General features: G+C 35.0%; 1 protein-coding gene across 10 annotated transcripts in view; it reads left to right on the top strand.

Moving 5' to 3' along the window:
• Window positions 1-21,286, top strand: part of agrn (agrin) — a 305,226-nt gene that overhangs the window by 226,028 nt on the left and 57,912 nt on the right. For all 10 annotated transcript variants that reach the window (XM_051097130.1, XM_051097123.1, XM_051097124.1 and 7 more), the window contains 5 exons: window positions 12,710-12,852; window positions 12,982-13,087; window positions 15,923-16,039; window positions 18,275-18,439; window positions 19,099-19,242. In XM_051097130.1, the coding sequence (XP_050953087.1) occupies window positions 12,710-12,852; window positions 12,982-13,087; window positions 15,923-16,039; window positions 18,275-18,439; window positions 19,099-19,242 (675 nt within the window). The remainder of the gene's footprint in view (window positions 1-12,709; window positions 12,853-12,981; window positions 13,088-15,922; window positions 16,040-18,274; window positions 18,440-19,098; window positions 19,243-21,286) is intronic.

Here is a 21,286-nt window from a genome sequence, read left to right as displayed (position 1 = left end):
GCATAGACAGCAACGCAACTGACACGTTCAAGGCCCAGAAAGGTAGTAAGGATATTGATAAAACAGTTCATGTGGAAGTCTGCTTCCAGAACTAAAATTTACAGATAATATACTCACCCCCTTGTCCTCCAAGATGTTCATGTCTTTCTTTCTTCAGTTGTAAAGAAATTGTTTTTCAGGAATGTTCTCCATGTTGTGCTCGCGGGTCTGAATGTCCAAAATGCAGTTTCAGTGCAGCTTCAAAGGGCTTATATGATCCCAGCCAAAAAGTGTCTTATCCAATTGTCAAAAAATTGACAATTTATATACTTTTTAACCTAAATTTCTCATATTGTCTAGCTCTGCATGGACCCCCATCTCATTTTCTCCTCCAACTTCAAAAACGTCCTACATTGCTGTTTTACTTTTTTTTGTAAAGAGTGTTTGATCCTCCTTCCGCATTCGCTTTGTAAACACTGGTTTGGTACTTCTGTAGCGATGTAGGATGATTTTGAAGCTGGAGGAGAAAATGAGAAATGAGAAATGAAAATGAGTTTTTCAGCATACCCTAACTGACCCGGATTACACAGAGTACGTATGCACATGGCAGAGCAAGATAAGATGAGCATTTGAGGTTAAAAAGTATATAAATAGTCATTTTTTTAGAAAAAACCAATCAGTTTCCTAGATAAAACCCTTCTTCTATGTCTGGGATCATTTGGAGCACTTTGAAGCTGCATTTAAACTGCATTTTTGGAAGTTCGAACTCTATATGGAGAAAAATCCTGAAATGTTTGCCTCAAAAAACTACATTTCTTTACGACTGAAGAAAGAAAGACATGAACATCTTGGATGACAAGGGGGTGAGTACATTATCTGTAATTTTTGTTCTGGAAGTGAACTTCTTTCATTTTATGAAGCTACAAGAATACTTTTTGTGCACAAAGAAAATAAAAATAACGTCTTTACTATTTGTCATGTTACTCTTGTAAATGTGTGGAAGACTGACACTGAAGAGAAGAAAATGTTGAATAGTTGTCATTTTTGTTTTCTTCACACACAAAAAGTATTCTAATAGCTTTATAACATTACACTTGAACCACCGATGTCACATGGACTATTTTAAAAGGCAGAAAGCTGTCAGATTTTATAAAAAATATCTTAATTTGTGTTCTGAAGATGAACAAAGGCCTTACAGGTTTGGAACGACATAATGGTGAGTAATTAATGACATATCTTTCATTTTTAGGTGAAGCTTTAGCTATTCATTGGAAAAATAGCTTTATAATGAAAGCGTTTCTTTATTTGATCTAAGGTCACACTACTGAAAGTGTAGTCAAGGTATATATCCACAGTGTATGTCTGCTATTTAGATATATAATAAACTGTAATGTACCCAACCACTTCTCTGTATAGTGCTGATGTAATATCTCACCTCTGTCATTTCCAGCAGACTGTACGGCAGTCAATGAAAAAAAATCACATTTTTTTCCCCACTAAGTCTCATCAGACCTTTCTTTCCAGCTCTGTAAGCTGTGGAGGAGTTGCTGTTAAAGGCTGCAGGGATCTGGGTCCGGTCAATAGATCCTGCCCAGAGGCCAGTGACACCTGCTTTGTCAATTTATTCTCTAGACTAGTGATGCAACACCACAGCGGCTAAAACCCATTCGCCTGGCAGGTCTTTGTATGTGGAAGAACACTGAATGGGGTACTAACTTGAGCTGTTTTGTCTGTCTTACATTTAGCTTTCAAACACCGCACTCCATTTGTGTGATGGTTGGTATGATTTTGCGGTTGTGGGCAGAAAATATAGTGTCAAGCTAAAACATTTTCTCAGAAGGGCCAAAGGGGCTGTTTATTTACACAGAGATGGTTTATTCATTTGTTTAGACCTGGCTTCAATACGCATGTTCATTAGTCATAAGAAAGAAATGGCAGTGTTCTCTCACGCTTTTATTTGGAAGTAATGAAAAATGACAGTGTTCTCGGCGTCTGGCCGTAGCGGTGAATTTATCACCTGTTTAATTTCACACTCTGCTAGTCTGAAGTCAGCCTCATTGTAGACACAGACAAAGCGATATGAGAGGAGCGAGCATCACCTTGGGGCCGCGGCTTGCTTTTAATTGAATATACGTTTACTAAATAGAATTATGCATTGGAAATAGCAACATAATAGCGGATAAAGCAAGAGTACATGCTTTGGATCACCCGCAGCAAGAGAGTTTGGGAGAGGGCAAACAGGAGAGGGTGTGCAGTCATCCGTTACACACAAGTATCTTCTCATAAAGAACTTCTGCAGGCTGTCAGGATGCCCTATTGCTCTTTATGTTGGCAGCATTACGATTACTCTAAGCTACTGTCCAGGTCTTTCAGCAGTACTCATCTACCGAAGACAAATCACAAGTAAACAGTAAACAACCAACTAGGGCTGGGATTTATAGCTTAAAAAAGGTAACTTTTTTGTCTTTATATATTGATATAAAGTTTTTAAAGTGTTCATTTAGAAAAAAACAAGCCAGTGTAGCCAACAGAATTATTGTTATTATTTTTAAATAAATCTAAAACACAAATCTGATAAATATATCTACATATAAATAAAGTATGTGAATATCTAATTAAAATTGAGTAGCGATATTTTCCACAGTATTCTTTACAAAATTAACACACTAAAAGAATATTTAATATTTTGATTATTTTTACCCACTATAACAATACATGTCACATAAATATGTGAGAGATATTTGTGTGAACATTTCTGAGCGCTGATGAATTGCTGAATTAGCTTTGAATTTAATATTTAATATTTTTGTATAAATGTTCCACAATATAACAATACATAGATTTAAAAATAAAACATTAATATATGAGAGATTTATGTGAACATTTTTGAATGCTGGTGAATTGGTAAATCAGTTTTGAATTTAATACTTAATATTTTTTTTTTTTAATTAATTTTCCCCAATATAACAATCTGCAGTAATAATAAGCAATATTTGTCTGCATGTATTTAAAAATAAAACATTACTATGTGAGAGGTTTGCATGAACATTTCTAAGTGCTAATGAATTGTTAAATTAGTTTTGAATTTAATATTTAATCTTTTTTTATTCATTTTCCCCATTATAACAATACATATAAGCAAAATGTATCTACATATATTTAAAAATAAAATAAAAAATGTTAAAGATTTGCATTAACATTTCTGAGTGCTGATTATTACTGAATTAATTTTGAATTTAATACTTATTTTTTATTAATTGTCCCCAATAACAATACGTAGTAATAATAAGCAATATTTATCTACATATATTTAAAAAAACAAATATTAATATGTGAGCGATTTTCATGAACATTTCTGAGTGCTGATGAATTGTTGAATCAGTTTTGAATTGAGTATTTAATTTTTTAAATACATTTTCCCCATTATAACAATACATAGTAATAATAAGTATTATTTATCTACATATATTTCAAAATGTAAAAAAAAAAAGAAAAATTTGCATGAACGTTTCTGAGCGCTGATGAATTGTTGAATCAATTTTTAATTGAATATTTATCGAAATATATTAAAAAATAAAGCATTAATATATGAGAGATGTGCATGAACATTTCTAAGCACTGTTAAATCTTTTTAAATCGAATCTTCAAAACAGTTTGAACTGATTAACATGAAATGAATCAAACTTACCAATTCTATTCCCAGTTTTACTAACGAAGTTTAAATCTGAAGATGCTCTCTCTTAAAGGAATAATTTACCCAAAAATGAAAATTCTGTCAAAATTTAATCAACTTCATGTCCTTCCAAACCTGTATGGCTTTCTTTCTCCTGTGAAGCATGAAAGACAATATTTTGAGGAAGAACATTTTGAGGAATGTCCATAGAATGAATGTAAACAGAATCCAAAACACCATTAGACATCGTTGACTTCAACTGGGTGGACAAAAATGGACACATTATTCAGTGTATCCTTTTTTGTGTTCTGCCGAAAAAAAAAAAAAGAAAGTCATACAGGTTTGAAATCGACACGAGAATGAGTAAATGAGGGTGAACTTGTCATTTTTAAAGGAGAAGTCCACATCCAGAACAAAAATGTACAGATAATGTACTCACCCCCTTGTCATCCAAGATGTTCATGTCTTTCTTTCTTCAGTTGTAAAGAAATTATGTTTTTTGAGGAAAACATCTCAGCAATTTTCTCCATGTAGTAGATTTCTGTGGTGCCTCGAATTTGAACTTAAAAAATGCAGTTTAAGTGTGACTTCAAACGATCCCAAATGCAGTTGTAAACGATCCCAGCCAAGGAAGAAGGGTCTTATCTAGCGAAACAATCGGTTAATTGGTTAATAATTAAAAAAATACAATGTATGTTCTTTTTAATGTCAAACACTTGTGTTGTCTTACTCTGTCTGAACTCTGTGAAGCAGTTACCCTAACAGTTAGGGTATGTCAAAAAACTCCTATCTCATGTTCTCCCTCAACTTCAAAATCGTCCTATATGGCTGTTTTACCTTTTTTGTTAAGGGTGTTTGATCTTCTTTGCATGTTCACTTTGCGAAGACTGGGTTGGTACTTCTGCAGCAATGTAGGACTGTTTTGAAATGATTTTGAGTTGAGGGAGAAAATACGATTGGAGTTCAGGCAGAGCAAGACAAGACGAGCGTTTGAGATTAAAACGTATTTAAATTGTATTTTTTTTAATGAAATACCCAATCATTTAGCTAGATAAGACCCTTCTTCCTCGTCTGGGATCGTTTACAACCGCATTTGGGATCGTTTGAAGCTGCATTTGAACTGCATTTTGGAAGTTCAAAATCGGGGGCACCATATCAGTCCATTATATGGAGAAAAATCCTGAAATGTTTTCCTCAAAAAACATAATTTCTTTACGACTGAAGAAAGAAAGACATGAACATCTTGGATGACAAGGGGGTGAGTACATTATCTGTAAATTTTTGTTCTGGAAGTAGACTTCTCCTTTAAGGTAAATTATCTTCTTAACATTGTTAGAGTCATTAAAAGTGTGCAAAATTTGCCGTATGGTGGCTTTTATTAAACAAAATGTCCCCAAAAAAAAATCAGTTTTCACAGTGTTTCTTATTTTTGTCAGCAGTAATATCATTGCGCATATTTTGTGAATATTTTAGATATTGCCCAATCCTTACGACTAACTGTCCCGCCGATCTTGAAGGCCAAAGGTTGTGTGAGTGTGTGTAGGTGTGTGTAGGTGTATACCCATAGTTTGAGATACAGAGGTCAACAACTTGTGATGAATGTGAATGTTGACTCTCAAGGGGAGAAATGAAAAAGAGAGTGAGGAAGAGAGAGGTAGACAAGTTGTGTGTTGTGTGTGTGTGTGTGCGCGCCAAAGTGAAGTGTGACATTTAGAAGGTCTCTCTCTGTGCGTGTGTGTGTGTGTGTTTTCATGGGAGTTATGCATTCACAGTAAGGCATCCCAGCCACCTGCAACAAACTAGCAGTTAAGTCTGAAGGTCACTGTCCTCGCCGCTCTCCCGCCTGACATTTTTTCTCCCCGTTCTCCCCGTATCTCTCTCCTCTCCCCGTCATCTATCTCCTCATCGGGCAGAAAAACCTTTCACCTCTTGATTGTACCATCTGTTTTTTTCGACTGGAGTTATTCTGTGTCTGTTTACCCACTTTGCTTTCACTCAGCTCTCCGTCTTAATGGAAAACGCATGGCTAAATGGACCCCGTAAGTACATGATTGAGTTAAAGAGACGGGAAAGGGCTTTGAGGACAGCTGATGTGTACATCTTGGTGTGCGCTAATTGAAAGGTTCGCGTGCGGCGCGGGTGGCGGTGACATCAAAGAACCGAAACTAATTAGCACCTCCTCCCCCACCCATATTCACTCACTCCACCAGGTTTATTTATTCACCTTTTTACGTCGCTTTTTTTTTCCTGCTAACGCACAACAGAACCGGGAACGTAAATGCTTTCATCTTGTGCTTAGCTTGCACAATTTGGCTTAGGTGGCCCGGAGAGCCTTGTATATGGAAATGATTGCTGCTGCTGTTCAGTGGTCAGGTTTATCAGAGTCAGAGTTGAGAAACCTTCATTTAAGCGTATTATTTACTGTATCGCTGATGAGGGGATGAGAGCGTGTGCTGAATCTGTAATAGGGCTTTGCAGTGCAAAACTGCTTTGTGCTACTGGAATCGCTTGTGGTATCAGCTCTGTTTCATACGCAAATGCAAGCAGCACATTTATTTATATGCTCAAATTACAGTTTATAGTATTTACACTGTGTGTACAAGCAGCACAGTGCTGCGTAGTAGAAGCTCAGCTGCAAGATGAGTTCTTTTTTTAGTGCTGAGCTCATTTTTACTGTGCAAAGTGTGCTTGACTTAGCAGAAAACACTTAAGAATGCACTTTTAAAATTTATCAACAGTCTTTTATATCAATATTGGCTTTTATGAAGCATAATAAAAGTGATCCTATAGAAATCATTCTAAAATGCTAATTTTGTGTTCAAGAAACATTTCTTATTATTGTACATGTTATACATGTACAGATAATTTACTCACCCCCTTGTCATCCAAGATGTTCATGTCTTTCTTTCTTTAGTCATAAAGAAATTATGTTTCTTGAGGAAAACATTCCAGAATTTTTCTCCATATAATGGACTTCTATGGTGCCCACGAGTTTAAACTTCCAAAATACAGTTGCAATGCAGCTTCAATGCGCTCTAAACAATCCCATCCGAGGAAGAAGGGTCTTATCTAGCGAAACAAAAAAATTGACAATTTATATACTTTTAACCTCCAATGCTCGCCTTGTCTAGCTCTGCGTGTACTCTGTGTATTCCAGGTCACTACAGTTACACTGTTAAAAACAATTTGTTGAGTCAACTTAAAATAATTTGTTACCTGGCTGCCTTCAAATTTTAAGCTCAGTCAACTCAAAAAAGCTTGTTCAACTTGAAATGTTAGGTTACTTACCCAGCTTTTAAGTTTAACAAACACAAATATCTAAGTTGTTACTTGGTACAACTTAACATTTCAAGTTGACTAAACTTATTTAAGTTGACTGAACTTAAAAATTGAAGGCAGCGGGTAACAAATTATTTTAAGCTGACTCAACAAATTGTGTTTTTTGTTTTTTACAGTGTAGGGTAGGTTGAAAAACTCCCATCTCTTTTTCTCCTCCAACTTCAAAATCATCCTACATTGCTGTTTTACCTTTTTTTTGTAAAGGGCATTTGATCTTCTTTGCACGTTCACTTTGTAAACACTGGGTCGGTACTTCTGCAGCGATGTAGGAGGAGGAGAAAATGAGATGGGAGTTTTTCGACATAAGCACAGAACACTATTTATGTGTCTGTGAAGTTTCAGCTCAAAATACCCCACAGATCGTTTTCTACATCATTTTGAAAATGCCTATTTTGAGTGGAAACAAAAACATGCTGTTTTTGTGCATGTCTTTGTAAATGCAAATGAGCTGCTGCTCTCCGCCCCCTTTTCTAGAGGGCTGTGCTTCTAAAGCTCGTACCTCTGATACTCTGCCAAAAAAAACTTTTTGGTTTTAATTATCGTGTCTATTGTGATGAAATCATGCGTTTTAAACCATATTATGTATATGTAAATACACACAAATGCACATATATTTAAGAAATATCGTATAATGAAACGTATATTATGTAAACAAACTTGAATTTTGGATGTGATTAATCGTGATTGTTTTATTTTAATGCTTCAAAAATGAATATGTTTTTCATACTTTACATTATAAAGTGTGATGCCTAAATTCACTTGTAGTATTTTGTTTTTATTTAGACATAGTTTGAATATGCATATTTTATATATATATATATATATATATATATATACAGTATATATAAATTTTACATGCCATTGAATTTATGTTAATTAAGCGAGAGGGATGGAATATTTGTCATTTTGTAGTAGTATGGATATTTAATATGTACATATTTGGATATTTAATGTTGGATATTTAATGTTAATATGTACATATGTGGATATTTAATTTAGACAAAATAAAAAAAAATTCTAAAAGTGAGAACTTAGGTATCACAATGCCTAACTATAGATTGATAGATAGATAGATAGATAGATAACAAATCGATTAATCGTGATTAATCGCATACAAAGTACGTTTGTGTTTACATAATATGTGTATTTTAAACTTCTGACATAGAATTTTCTGAGCGCACATATCCGAAGTATGTGCGCAGAAAGCGTCTGTCACACGGCATGTGAGTGCTAAAATAAGTTCTCTTTCTTGTCTTATTGAGCTTAAACTGTCAAATACACACAAGTTTGTTAAAAACACACAGTCGGTTATGCCTGTGAAGGTAAACAGCTGGGAGAGAAATCACGTTAGATCTATATGGCAGCAGTGTAATATACAGTAAATAAATCAATAAATCCACTGGTTTCTTGTCTCCTCTGATGCTGGGACTCTAAACAGTGTTCTGTGCTTATCTGTGCAGCCAAAGATAGAAGGCTTCTTTCAAAAAACATTTAAAAATCTTATTCTTCTTCATATTCTTATTCTTAGTTTAATAATAATTATTATTATTGACTTACTAAGTATATTAGTTGTGAAAGTATGTTGTACTTGCTTCCTCTGTGCCTCAGAGAGTTTGTAACGGTTTTCTCTGTTTGCAGTGCCTTAATAATAGGCAATTGGTGGGGTAAAAAAGAGGAAGGTTGTAATAATCATAGTCAAATGCTACATTCTTTCCCCTTGGAGTCTCTTGGCTGATCTTAACAAGACTTTGCCCTAAGGCGTAAATTCAGCTCAGCTCATATTAAGCAAAATACCGAATCTCTTCATCACAGCGTCGGATCGCTAATGCTCTGAAGCAGAAACCTGATGTCTACACAGTGAGTGCGTTCGCTCTCTGTATCACTGTGGCCAGGGCTTCAGGCTTGAGTGCTTTCATTGTTTCCAGGCTGGGGCTAATGAATTGAATGGCCTCCACGAGTATCGACCCTGCAAGACTGTCAGTGTGGATTTTTGATAAGACGTATCAGTGCAGGCCAACCCCTAGCCTTTACTGTGTCCGGCTTCATAATCTGTTTAAAGGGGTTTTTTATGCTAAGTGGCATTTCCACCTATACACAATCGATTTTCCCATCAGGGTGCACGAGGTTGCCCTGCCAAGCTTTGCATGTGAGGAAAAGAACGTGGTTAACTCGCAATGGAGACGTGGGAAAGAGCATCCACGGGCATTTGGTTTTTCCTCATAAATCAAATCGATCGACATGCGGATTTTGTGTTTCCCCTATGCTAATGATAAATTGACTGATTAATCGCAATAATTGCATATATCAGTATCTGCAGAGAAAAGACCCAAAAAGAAAAGAATACAAAGTTGAGAAGTTAACTCAAAATTGTTAAATAGTATTGCAAGGTGAAATGACTATTGATTATTTGAATTTTTTTTTTTTTTTTAAATATAATTGATTTCTGAGATGGTAAGCAGATAGATAGATAGACAGATAGATAATTGATTAATCACGATTAATCACATCCAAAATAAGTTTGTGTTTACATAATATGTGTGTACTATGTATATTTATACTGTATGTATATGTAAATACACACAAATGCACATATATTTAAGAAATATCGTATAATGAAACGTATATTATGTAAACAAACTTGAATTTTGGATGTGATTAATCGTGATTGTTTTATTTTAATGCTTCAAAAATGAATATGTTTTTCATACTTTACATTATAAAGTGTGATGCCTAAATTCACTTGTAGTATTTTGTTTTTATTTAGACATAGTTTGAATATGCATATTTTATATATATATATATATATATATATATATACAGTATATATAAATTTTACATGCCATTGAATTTATGTTAATTAAGCGAGAGGGATGGAATATTTGTCATTTTGTAGTAGTATGGATATTTAATATGTACATATTTGGATATTTAATGTTGGATATTTAATGTTAATATGTACATATGTGGATATTTAATTTAGACAAAATAAAAAAAAATTCTAAAAGTGAGAACTTAGGTATCACAATGCCTAACTATAGATTGATAGATAGATAGATAGATAGATAACAAATCGATTAATCGTGATTAATCGCATACAAAGTACGTTTGTGTTTACATAATATGTGTGTACTGTGTATATTTATACTGTATGTATATGTAAATACACACAAATGCACATATATATTTAAGAAATATCGTATAATGAAACATGTATATTATGTAAACACGAACTTTCATTTTGGATGCGATTAATCGTGATTAATTGACTTGAAAGCATTAATACAGATGCAAAGATACAGATATTTTTCTCAGCAAATACATATTTTTTTCCCATCACTGAAGGCAAACACCGTTGTGAACTGCAGTACGTTTTACACTCTTTTTGTTATTAGAGCTGCTCGGCAACTTTCATTAAAAATAACGAACGGTAATGCTCTGTTACAAAGAGGGGTGCTTTATATCTCCAGCAAGTCAGCTTTGTTGACTAATGAACTTTAATTCTAATTAAATAGGCTAGATAAGAGTGTGTTTAATGAGGCGACTCATCTGAAGAAAAACCCTCATGATTTCCTCACCATAATCCCCAAAGTTTGGATCCTGGAGAGAATCGAGATTTATCCTTCAGGGTTTCGTACAGAGAAACTAACCCTGAACTCGCACCGAGACTAATTGCACCCGACATAATGTAGTGTGATTAGTGACGTCACGCACGATGGCTGTGAAACACCCGTTCACAACGATTTCCTGTGTTAGATAACAGATTGTCAGTTATTTTCACTTCTAATCGAAATGTGAGAGGCACTTTGCTGGTGGCACACTGGTGTCTTGTTTAATTTACTTCGTTGGTTGCTGGGTATTTCCATAGCTGGTCATTATCTTGTACTTCCAGCAGTGCCTTTGCTTCAATCTTCAGTCTAACGTGAAGAAAATCTCAATATTCGCTGCTCCATATGCGCTGAATGTCTAAATACTTTGCCAAAGCACTGTCCATTAATTCTTGGCAGCAAAAGTTAAAACAAGATGCTTGAGTACCTGGGAATATTTTTATTTTATTAGAAGACAATGTGCGGCATACTGATATGCAAATACGGGTTTGCATGAGGTCCCTAGTGTCTGCGTGTCTTATTTGTCTTTGCTCTTTGTGACTTCTAAAGTACTTACCCGCTGTTACGCTCAGATCGCAGGTCTCGTGTGAGAATGCTTGTTTATCTCCCTGAAATCAGCTGTAGTGATTTTATTTGTTCTTTTATATGGTGTAAATTGAGGTTGTGCATGCGTTAGTGCTGTTTGTGTGGACAAAGATTCATTTTGGGGACCTGCCTTGGGTTTCTTAGGAGGAAAACAACTGTGCTTGGGAGTTTGTAAGACACAATTTATCGTTACCTCATTATTATTATAACATTTATATTACCTTTGGCATCGTCTAACAGTCAGCGAAGTTCATTTTTAAAAACACTAATAATTTAAGAACACCTTTAAAAGTAATGTTTAGCAAATCTGAAAATAAATAAAATGTGTTGTTTTAATCAGTATTAAACAATTGCTTTTAGTTTAGTTTAATTTAATTTTAATTTAGAGTGTTTTTTTTTTCTTAAAGTAGTCTAAATATTATAGAATTTGCTATTGGCTATTAATTGGTTATAGGTTATGACATGAAAATAATTGTTTTATTTTAATGCTTAAAAAATTAATATGTTTTTCATACTTTACATTATAAGAGTGTGATGCCTAAATTGACTTGTAGTATTTAGTTTTTATTTAGTTTTATTGTTTTTTTTTTTTTTTTTTTTATTTATTTAGACATAGTTTGGAATATGTATATATATATATATATATATATAAATTTTACATGCCATTGAATTTATGTTAATTAAGCGAGAGGGATGGAATATTTGTCATTTTGTAGTAGTTTGGATATTTAATATGTACATATTTGGATATTTAATGTTGGATATTAAATGTTAATATGTACATATGTGGATATTTAAAAAAAAAAAAATATATATATATATATATATACTACAAGTGAGAATTTAGGCATCACAACATTATAATGAAAAAAAAAACAGATATTCATTTTGAGACATTAAAATAATTTAAAAACAATTATTTTCATGTTACAACCTAGAACCAATAAATCGCCACTATTACATTCTATAATATTTTATACATATTATTATTATATTATTATATCATATTATTAAGATTGAGTTGCACTTTTAAAAATGTATTTATCACCAGATTTTTTAATGATCTAGTGAAGGAAAAAAAAAAAAAAAATTACATAGATATGTGTCAGCAACCCATAATTGGACCAAATAGTCTCATTTCATATTTACAAATGTTTGACTTAAAATGGTCAGTTCACCTAAAAATGAAAATTTAGTCATTAATTACTTATCCTAATGTCATTCCAAATTTGTAAGACCTTTGGAACACAAATTAAGATATTATTATTAGTTGTGTTGCTGTCTATGCAGCCTCGGAAAGCTCTCGGATTTCATCAAAAATATCTTAATTTGTGTTCTGAAGATGAGCGAAGATCTTACAGGTTTGGAACAACATGAGGGTGAGTAATTAATGACAGAATTTCCATTTTTGGGTGAACTATCCCTTTAAGGGTTTGAGTTAGTATAATGATTAAGTTACTTTAAGAAGAGTTAAATCAATACAGGGTCGGTGGAGTAAACAAGCGTATATGTGTGTGTGTTCCAACAGAATGCGGATCAGGAGGCTCTGGTTCAGGATCCGAAACCTGCGAGCAGGACCGTTGTCGACGATACGGCGGCTCATGGGATGACGACATGGAGGATGACCGCTGCTTGTGTGAATTCGCCTGTCAGACAGTGTCACACAACTCAGTATGTCCATTCACACGCCCCTTCAAATCGAAGAGAGTGCCGCCTGGGCATTTGACTTGTTAAAACGTGTGCTAAATCTTGTTGAATCCATTAATTGTGCCGGGTTAACCTCTCGGTGAACGTTCGCAGGTGTGTGGCTCAGATGGGACCACGTACAGAAGCGAGTGTGAGCTGAAGAAGGCCAGGTGCGAGAAGCAAATGGACTTGCTGCTCCAGAGCCAAGGTCCCTGCAAAAGTAAGAGACCACCTTTCCTTTCCTCTAATATTTATGTTTTCCTCAGTAACACTCCAGGAACTCTGACAGGATGGTTGTTGGAGTCACTGTAGCAGAGTGCAGTGTTTCTTTGAGCTTAGGAGGCTTGTGTAGTCCAGACCTGAGCATCTACCACAGAGAGAGGAAGAGCGTGGCTCTGTGATCAGAGCAGTGTGAGATTCCCTCAGGCTTCCAGCCTAGCTTGACTCCACTTGCGTGCGCACATGCGCGCTCTTTTCTTTCTGCTTTCTCTCTCTCTCGCTCGCTCGCTGCACCCCTCATCCTTTATCTATGGTTTTCTCGAACTCTGAGTTTTCTGCTTCAGAGCCTCACAGGCCCTCTAGCCAGATCAGTCATGCTCCTTCAGTGGCCGTGGAAAATAAATCCTTTTGGAGAACTTTCAACCGGTGTGAGGAGCTTTTGGCATCTGCTTCCCATTGGCTCAGCTCAGATCAATGGAAATCTCATCGGGACTTGCATTTGATATGCACGCTGCAGTCTCTCCTCCCCCATATTCTGACCTGTGCCTTTGAGAGCTGACGGGCCTCCAGAGCACCTTGCTGCTTTTTGCTAATTGGAAATTAGGTCTCGGTGACCTCTAGACAACCTTGCACCGAGTCTCCTTGCAGTGAAGATCAGAGGACGCTGTAAGCTGCCTCTTGCAATTTGGTGGCTGGTGGTGATGCTCAGAGGAATTAATTGTAAGATTTGAGTTAGGCTGGGCGATAAAGCTACTGAAATGGATAATTTTAATATTTATACTTTTACCTTTTCAATATGTATTTCAATATTTATGTACTGTATTATTTTTTTTTAATCAGAAGAACCACCATTTCAACCAAACAGTCTTTGTGCCTGATTATTTTGAAAATGTGTTCATATAAAAATGAAAAATGAATATAATTTGTGTTTTATATATATATATAATTTATTTAGGTAGATAGAGTGTTAGATAGTTAATGTGTGTAACTTGATATACAAATACTGTTTATTGTTTCATATTAGCATTTACTTTTTTGATTGAAGACTAAAAACAAACTGGTGTTATTTTATATTATGTAATATTATAACATTTAGCATTTATTTATTTATTTTTTTGTATTTTTGTTGTTGTTTTTCTCCTTGTCTTTAAAAATTAATACATTTACATAAATTAAGCATCTTTTTTAACACTCTTGGAAGTTCTGAGATTTATTGAAACTAATCAAATTATTTAAATGTTTTATATAAAATTTAAATGTATTATTTAAAAGCATATATATATATATATATGCTGTCAAATGATTAAATGTTTAATAGCATCCAAAATAAAACATTTTTAACATAGTATGTATATATATACACACATGATTGTATATATTCATGAATACTATTTTTTTTATATATATTAAAAATATTACATACAATAATTAAATGAGTATAAATATATACACATGTAAATACATGTAAATATTTTTTTTAAAAAGTATACTTCATGTGTGTGTATTTATATACATAATAAAGATACACAGTACACGCAGACATCATGTAAACAAAAATGTTTATTTTGGATGCAGTTAATCTATATTATGTATACAATCTATATTTATTTTATGTAAAGATATATGATAAATATTCCATATTTTGTCCAGTCATAATGTTCTAATAGTTCTCATCAGTTCCAATTTCAATGTAATGTGGTCATGATCTCCATTTAGTGTGGAGAAGCAAACGTTACATTTTTTGTGCAAAATTGTTGTAATATTGTGATATGTTCCCACAGTTTGGTAGGCGATCTTCACCCCATCTATGCCATTACCGCCACTAATAATCTATGACACTTCAATAAAAATAACATCTATGCTGATCGGTCTCATTTTAGCAGCACCTTGTTGGTGTCAGAAAGGATTGTGTTGTCGAACAAACGAGTGTGGAAAGAGGATGGTGAAGAATCGCAGTGAGACGAGAAGAAAGGATCAAATTAAAAGCACCTTTGTCATAATGGACTCAGCGTGGAAAGGAGAAGTTTAATGAGGTGTGGACAAAACCCATCTCTGGAGCCACAAAATGCTATGAAAGGCACGGTGACACATCACTATTATACCCCGGGACGTGTACGCTCACGCCGACGGCCCTCTGATTTACGACAGCCTAGTCCTCCTAGCTCCGAACTCTGAAACCACAAACCTGCCGCCTCACAGCCATTCAGTTCAATGGCCTAGAGAAGAAGCGCTGAAAAAGAACAAGTGTGGAAAGACTGGGGGAAAAATGACAACACGGATAAGACAAATAGGCACCTGCCATCTGCCTCCGGCACAACGTTATAGTTAAACACCGCAACAAACTTCCTCCGTATGTGAGCCGGGAATGCTGAAATAGTATAATTAGGTTATAGTGAGAGTGGACTGACATCAGCGCATTCTTGTGCATTTGCGTCCATAAACCCGGAGTACATAAATCTTTGTTTGACATTGCGGCGTAGGTGTAAACGGCGCTATCGGAGACGAGAACAAATGGAGAGAACAGGCCCCTGAGAATGTGTCAAATGTCACCCACCAGACATTCGACGAGAGGTCTATTGTTTGTTTTCACAGCTGGTAATAGCATCATTTTTTCCTGATTTTGAATTGGTGTCAGGAATTGTAAATAGAATTGTTATCTGGCAGCCAGATGCAGGCTCTCCCACCTCTGCTCCTTAAGCGATTCTTATTGTGTTGTACTAAATTGCATTTCAGCTTGGATTGTTTAGTTTAATTTGTCTTAAGAACGCTGTGGATCTCAATATGTCTCTCTCTCTCTCCCCCACCCAACCCTGTTTGCTCTATATCTGCTCTCTAGCTATCATATCGCCTTCTTCAGAGCTCATTGCCTCCCAGCACTGTAGCAAAACTGTTTACGGATGTTGCCAAGACAACAAGACTGCTGCCCTGGGTGTTGGACTGGCTGGGTGTCCTAGTACGTATAACCTTCATGAACCCTTATCAATTGACTAGTTCAGTAGCATACAGCTGAGTTTGATTTAGTCATGTACATAAGCTTTTTATTAAAGAAATTACTATTTTTATTTAGCAAGGACACATTAAATTGTGTGACAGTAAAGACACATGATGATACTAAAGCTAAACGTATCATCAAAGCGTTCTATTCATAAAAGTATCCTGATAAAAAATGCAGTACAGTTTAGATGAAAATATTAAGTTCCTCAACTGACCCTTCGCAAAGTAGTAACTTCGTTACCTTTGCTGTGTGTGACGAGCCATGGCGCTCTCACGCCACACATCATGTTCTTACGCAGTAAAAAATACATTGCGGAGCAAAAAAGAAACTGACAACGCCGACACAAGACAGAGCAGGTTACTTTTGGTATAAAACAAAGTCTTAGCTTTCAAATTTTGTCATTTCTTTAAGAAATTCGAACAATAAATACTATTTTGTTGTGACAGATCGTTGTAGTGCCTTGATTATCTCTTCCCTTTACTGGTTATAACGCAAAATAAACGTGAATGAACATCAGACGGTCCACCAAAGTTAATCTACTCTCTTGTGTGGTTTGTTTGTCGGACAAAAAGGCAGATTTGGCGCTGTGATTGGTCAGATCGACTGTCAGTCAAACTCTTGGCAAAGGGTCAGTTGTCTTCAATATTGATTATTAAGCATCGAAATTAGGCATCAAATGTCAACCTTGACCACAAAACCGGTCATAAGGGTCTATTTATACATCATCTGAAATCTAAATAAATAAGCTTTCCATTGATGTATGGTTTGTTACATCAACGGAAACAATATTTGGACAATAAGAACAATATATGGCCGAGATACTACTATTTGAAAATTTGAAATCTGAGGGTGTGAAAAATCTAAATATTGAGAAAATTGCCTTTAAAGTTGTCCAGAGTTCTTAGAAATGCATATTACTAATCAGAATTTAAGTATTTACGGTAGGAAATGTACAAAATATCTTCATGGAACATGATCTTTATTTAATATCATAATGATTTTTGGCATAATTTTGACCCATACAATGTATTTTTGGCTATTGCTACGTTTTGTGGTTCAGGGTCACAAATCAGCATATTAGAATGATTTCTGAAGGACACTACACTACAATAGAAATCAGTTATTTTAAATTGTAATAATATTTCACAATATTACTACATTATATTAGTACATTTTTAATATTTGTATTAAATGTCATGTTTTTTCAGTGCAAAAAAGCAACGATAAAAGCATGGACAAAGGAATGATCTTACATGGGAAGCAGACATGTTATAGGCTCATTAATATTATTAAGATGACATGTTATTTGTACAATAGTTGCTGAAGCGAATAAATGTGTGCTAGCTATATTTGAAATTGGGCGTTTGTTTATTTAAACCACTGCTAGCGCAAACGAATGACAGAGGTTTCTTCTTGGTCCTGACATTTTATGCCCCTCAAATCTAAACTCTTGAACTATAACAATTCATAATAGTAAATATTCAAAAACAATTGTGTTTAATTATCCAAAAGGTGAGTGGATGTACTTTTTCAAGTTGGGAAGTCTACGGATGAACTGCACTTAAATTTCCAAATGCGTATTATGGCCAATTATAGATAAATAGGCAATGTTCTATTTCAGTTTGTAACCCTGACCACAGTCCAAAATATCACTTAAATGTCAAATTCTGTCATGAAACTCTAGATGGCGCAGGCTGATTTGTCATTAAAGCAAACTGAATATATTCACAGTGTTAAGCTACTTGTCACAAGCTGATTGGTTCATGTTGTATACGCAGCCAATAAGCTTGCTGCTTTACATTAAATTGGCTGGTTAGCATTCACTAGAACATTTCGCAGCATGCTTTTGGAGTTCCTCTAAAACCCTCCACCTCCCCAGCTCCACCTGTTCAAATCTGCTACAGTTTATTCGTGCAAATGTATTGGCAGTAGCAAGTTCCTGTACTTGTTTTGAAGCAGTAATAATCTACAACAACAGCAATAACCAACCTCAGCGGCAATTCAGCATCGTACCAGATATATTCAGATATAACACTGTCATATCAATTACCATGCTAAAATCTTCAGATAGTTGTCATGATAGAACTGTGTGTTAAATGTAAAATACGTTCATGATTTGTTGTCGCATCCCACCTGGTTGGGATGTGAAGTAACATGCTGTCAATTTATAGATTGTGTCCCTTTCGTCTTCAGGTGTGTGTCAGTGTAACCATTACGGCTCATACGGAGGCACCTGCGACCCGTCCACCGGCCAGTGCTCCTGTAAACCCGGCGTCGGGGGACCCAAGTGCGACCGCTGCGAGCCCGGATTCTGGAACTTCCGAGGCATCGTTACAGAGAACATGAGTGGCTGCACACGTAAGCGTTCCTCTCTTCTCTCTTTCCTGGTGATTTGCTTTCAGGGCATTTTCTGTTAAATGTGTTAAATGTTCCTTTCTAATCCGAAATCCGAAGTGACAACCTACTCGTTTAACGTGCGCTATCCTCCCGGCCCCAAATGCGATTTCTGTCAAAACAAGCATTTCGAGTTAAGCCTCGGAGCCACCGCGGGTAATGGGAACTGTGCGAGAGTGCAGCGTGGCTTGACCTATAAGTTCTGCCTACAGACCAATAACGCTCTGACGCACGTATTTGTGTGTTTGTACACTGCTACAAAGCCTAGGATAGGAAAACAAGCATGATTGAAACAGTTTGTGCTCTGTCTCAGGGGTCCTTGGAGCATTAGCACATTCTGTAGCCACGCTCGCTCTCACCCCGGGGCTTTTTGACCCCGCTTTGAACTCCGCCAGGCTGCGGTCACTGACAGAGCGAGCGCTATTGCTGTAGCTGTGGGGTCACAGAATGTAGCGGCTTCAGATTGCCTGCATGCATTTGGCGGATGTGTGGATGTTTTTGTCAGAGTGGAATTGAAGAGAAAGAGACAAGGAATCTAATCAAAACTGTTCAACCAGATAAGGCTGACAGCCCTCTCTCTCTCTCTCTCTCTCTCTCTCTTTCTCTTCCTCTCTCTTCATCAGCGTGTAACTGTGATGCAGCGGGTTCGGTTCGTGATGACTGTGAGCAGATGTCAGGGCTGTGCTCGTGTAAGCCTGGAGTTAAGGGCATGAAATGCAACGTGTGCCCCGACGGCAGTAAGATGGGAGCCAACGGCTGTGACAAAGGTAACGCCGGGATTTTAATTAGCACAAAACTCAGACAGTCTCTCCAGGATTGCACTTCTGATGCAGCTAGGTTGGGGTTTTTTATGAATTATAATTAGGCCTGTTTTTCTAAATGTTGGGTACATGTAGAAATAATAAAAATCACGACGCAGGTTAATTAATAGTCTTTGTTCATTCAACACGTTCTGAGAAATAAGGCTTTTAGAGTCATGTCAGAACCATGGTATAGTGGTAAGATCTCATTGGGATTAGGGCTGAGAAAACAAATGGATGCATCGCGAATCAAGAAATGATTTTGATACGATTTTCAGAATGCATTGCAATTCTTTCTCAAATTGATTCTGAGCTTTTAACAGTAGATGCCACTGCTTGCTTTAAGAACAGACACATTCTGCTTGCTTCCAATTTCTTACACACACTTGAACCTAAAATAATCATTCATAAAGTCCAGAAAGGTTCAGATGAATTACATGGGTGCAATTTCGCATCTTAAGCCAAGGTGCAATTACATGACTAGTGCTCTTCTTTGTAAGCAAAGTGTGCAGTTAAAAACTAGATGAGAGCACCGTCTGCTGGTAAAAACTACACTGAGAGATAATCGTGACGCATTCGGAAAATCTCAGAATCAATCCACGAATCACGATGCAGCGATTTATTATCACAGCTCTAATTGGGATGTGAGTTTGAATTATTTAGATTCGGTTGATATACACTACATTGGACCAATTTTGGATTATTATATGCCAGGTTTTTATATATTTTTCACATTTCTATTACCTTTATCATCATCCAACATCCAGTGAAAGTTAATCCCCAAAACACTTATAATTCAGTAACACTGTTAAACTTAATATTTAGCAAATCTGAAAATAAATATCCATTTTTATACAGTATAATTTGGGCATTCACTGTTTTAGCATTAAAACAACAAATTTTAGTTTTCTGTGTTTATTTTATGATAATATAATTCAGACAACATTTTATAAAATATAATACGGACAATTTATCAATTAGTTTCATTATGTGAAAAGATTTTTTTTTAAATCTTATTTAAATATCTTATAGTGTTTAATAAGATACTTATTAAACGATCGCATCCAAAATAAGTTTTTGTGTACATAATGTATGTATGTGTACTGTGTATATTTATTACAGTATGTATATACAAATATACACACATGTATGAATATATTTAAGAAAAATGTTTTGTTTATATATTAAATATATTTAGATATAATATAAATTATATGAATATAAATATATAAATGTAAACACATGTAAATATTTTTAATACATATACTGTATGTGTGTGTCTTCATATAAACATAACAAATATACACACAGTACCCACACATATATTATGTACACAAAACATTAATTTTGGATGTGATTAATCGCGATTAATCGTTGCTCAGCACTAATTTTATTTAATATCTCTCTTATTCAAATAATTATGGAAACACTTTACAGTAAGGTTTATTAGTTAACATTATTTAAATACTTCAGTTAACATGAACTAAGAATAAACAATACTTCTACAGCATTTATTAATCTTAATCTACTAGTGCATTATTAAAATCAAAAGTTGTGTTTAACATTAGTTAATGTACTGTGAACTATCATGTACAATGAACAGCTATTTTTATTAAATATCTTTAACAAAGATTGATAAATAGTGTAATAAATGTATTGTTCATTGTTCATTCATATTAGTTAATACATTAACTAATGTTAACAAATGACACCTTATTGTAAAGTGTTACTATAATTAATTTATTGTAATAATTTATTTCATTTTAATGATTAATTATTAAATATTATCATTCTAAGCCAGGACCACAAAACTAGTCTTAAGTAGCACGAGTATAGTTGTAGCAATAGCCAAAAATACATTGTATGGGTTAAAATTATTACATTTTTTCATGACAAAAATCTTTAGGATATTAAGTAAAGATCATGTTCTATGAAGGTATTTTGTATATTTCCTACCATAAAATCTTAAAACGTAATTTTTGATTAGTAATACGCATTGCTAAGAACTCCA

This window comes from Labeo rohita, chromosome 23 (genome assembly GCF_022985175.1).
Source record: "Labeo rohita strain BAU-BD-2019 chromosome 23, IGBB_LRoh.1.0, whole genome shotgun sequence".
Classification (NCBI taxonomy): domain Eukaryota; kingdom Metazoa; phylum Chordata; class Actinopteri; order Cypriniformes; family Cyprinidae; genus Labeo; species Labeo rohita.
The sequence above is the reverse complement of the archived record's forward strand: the minus strand, read 5'-3'. Positions and strand labels throughout refer to the sequence as shown.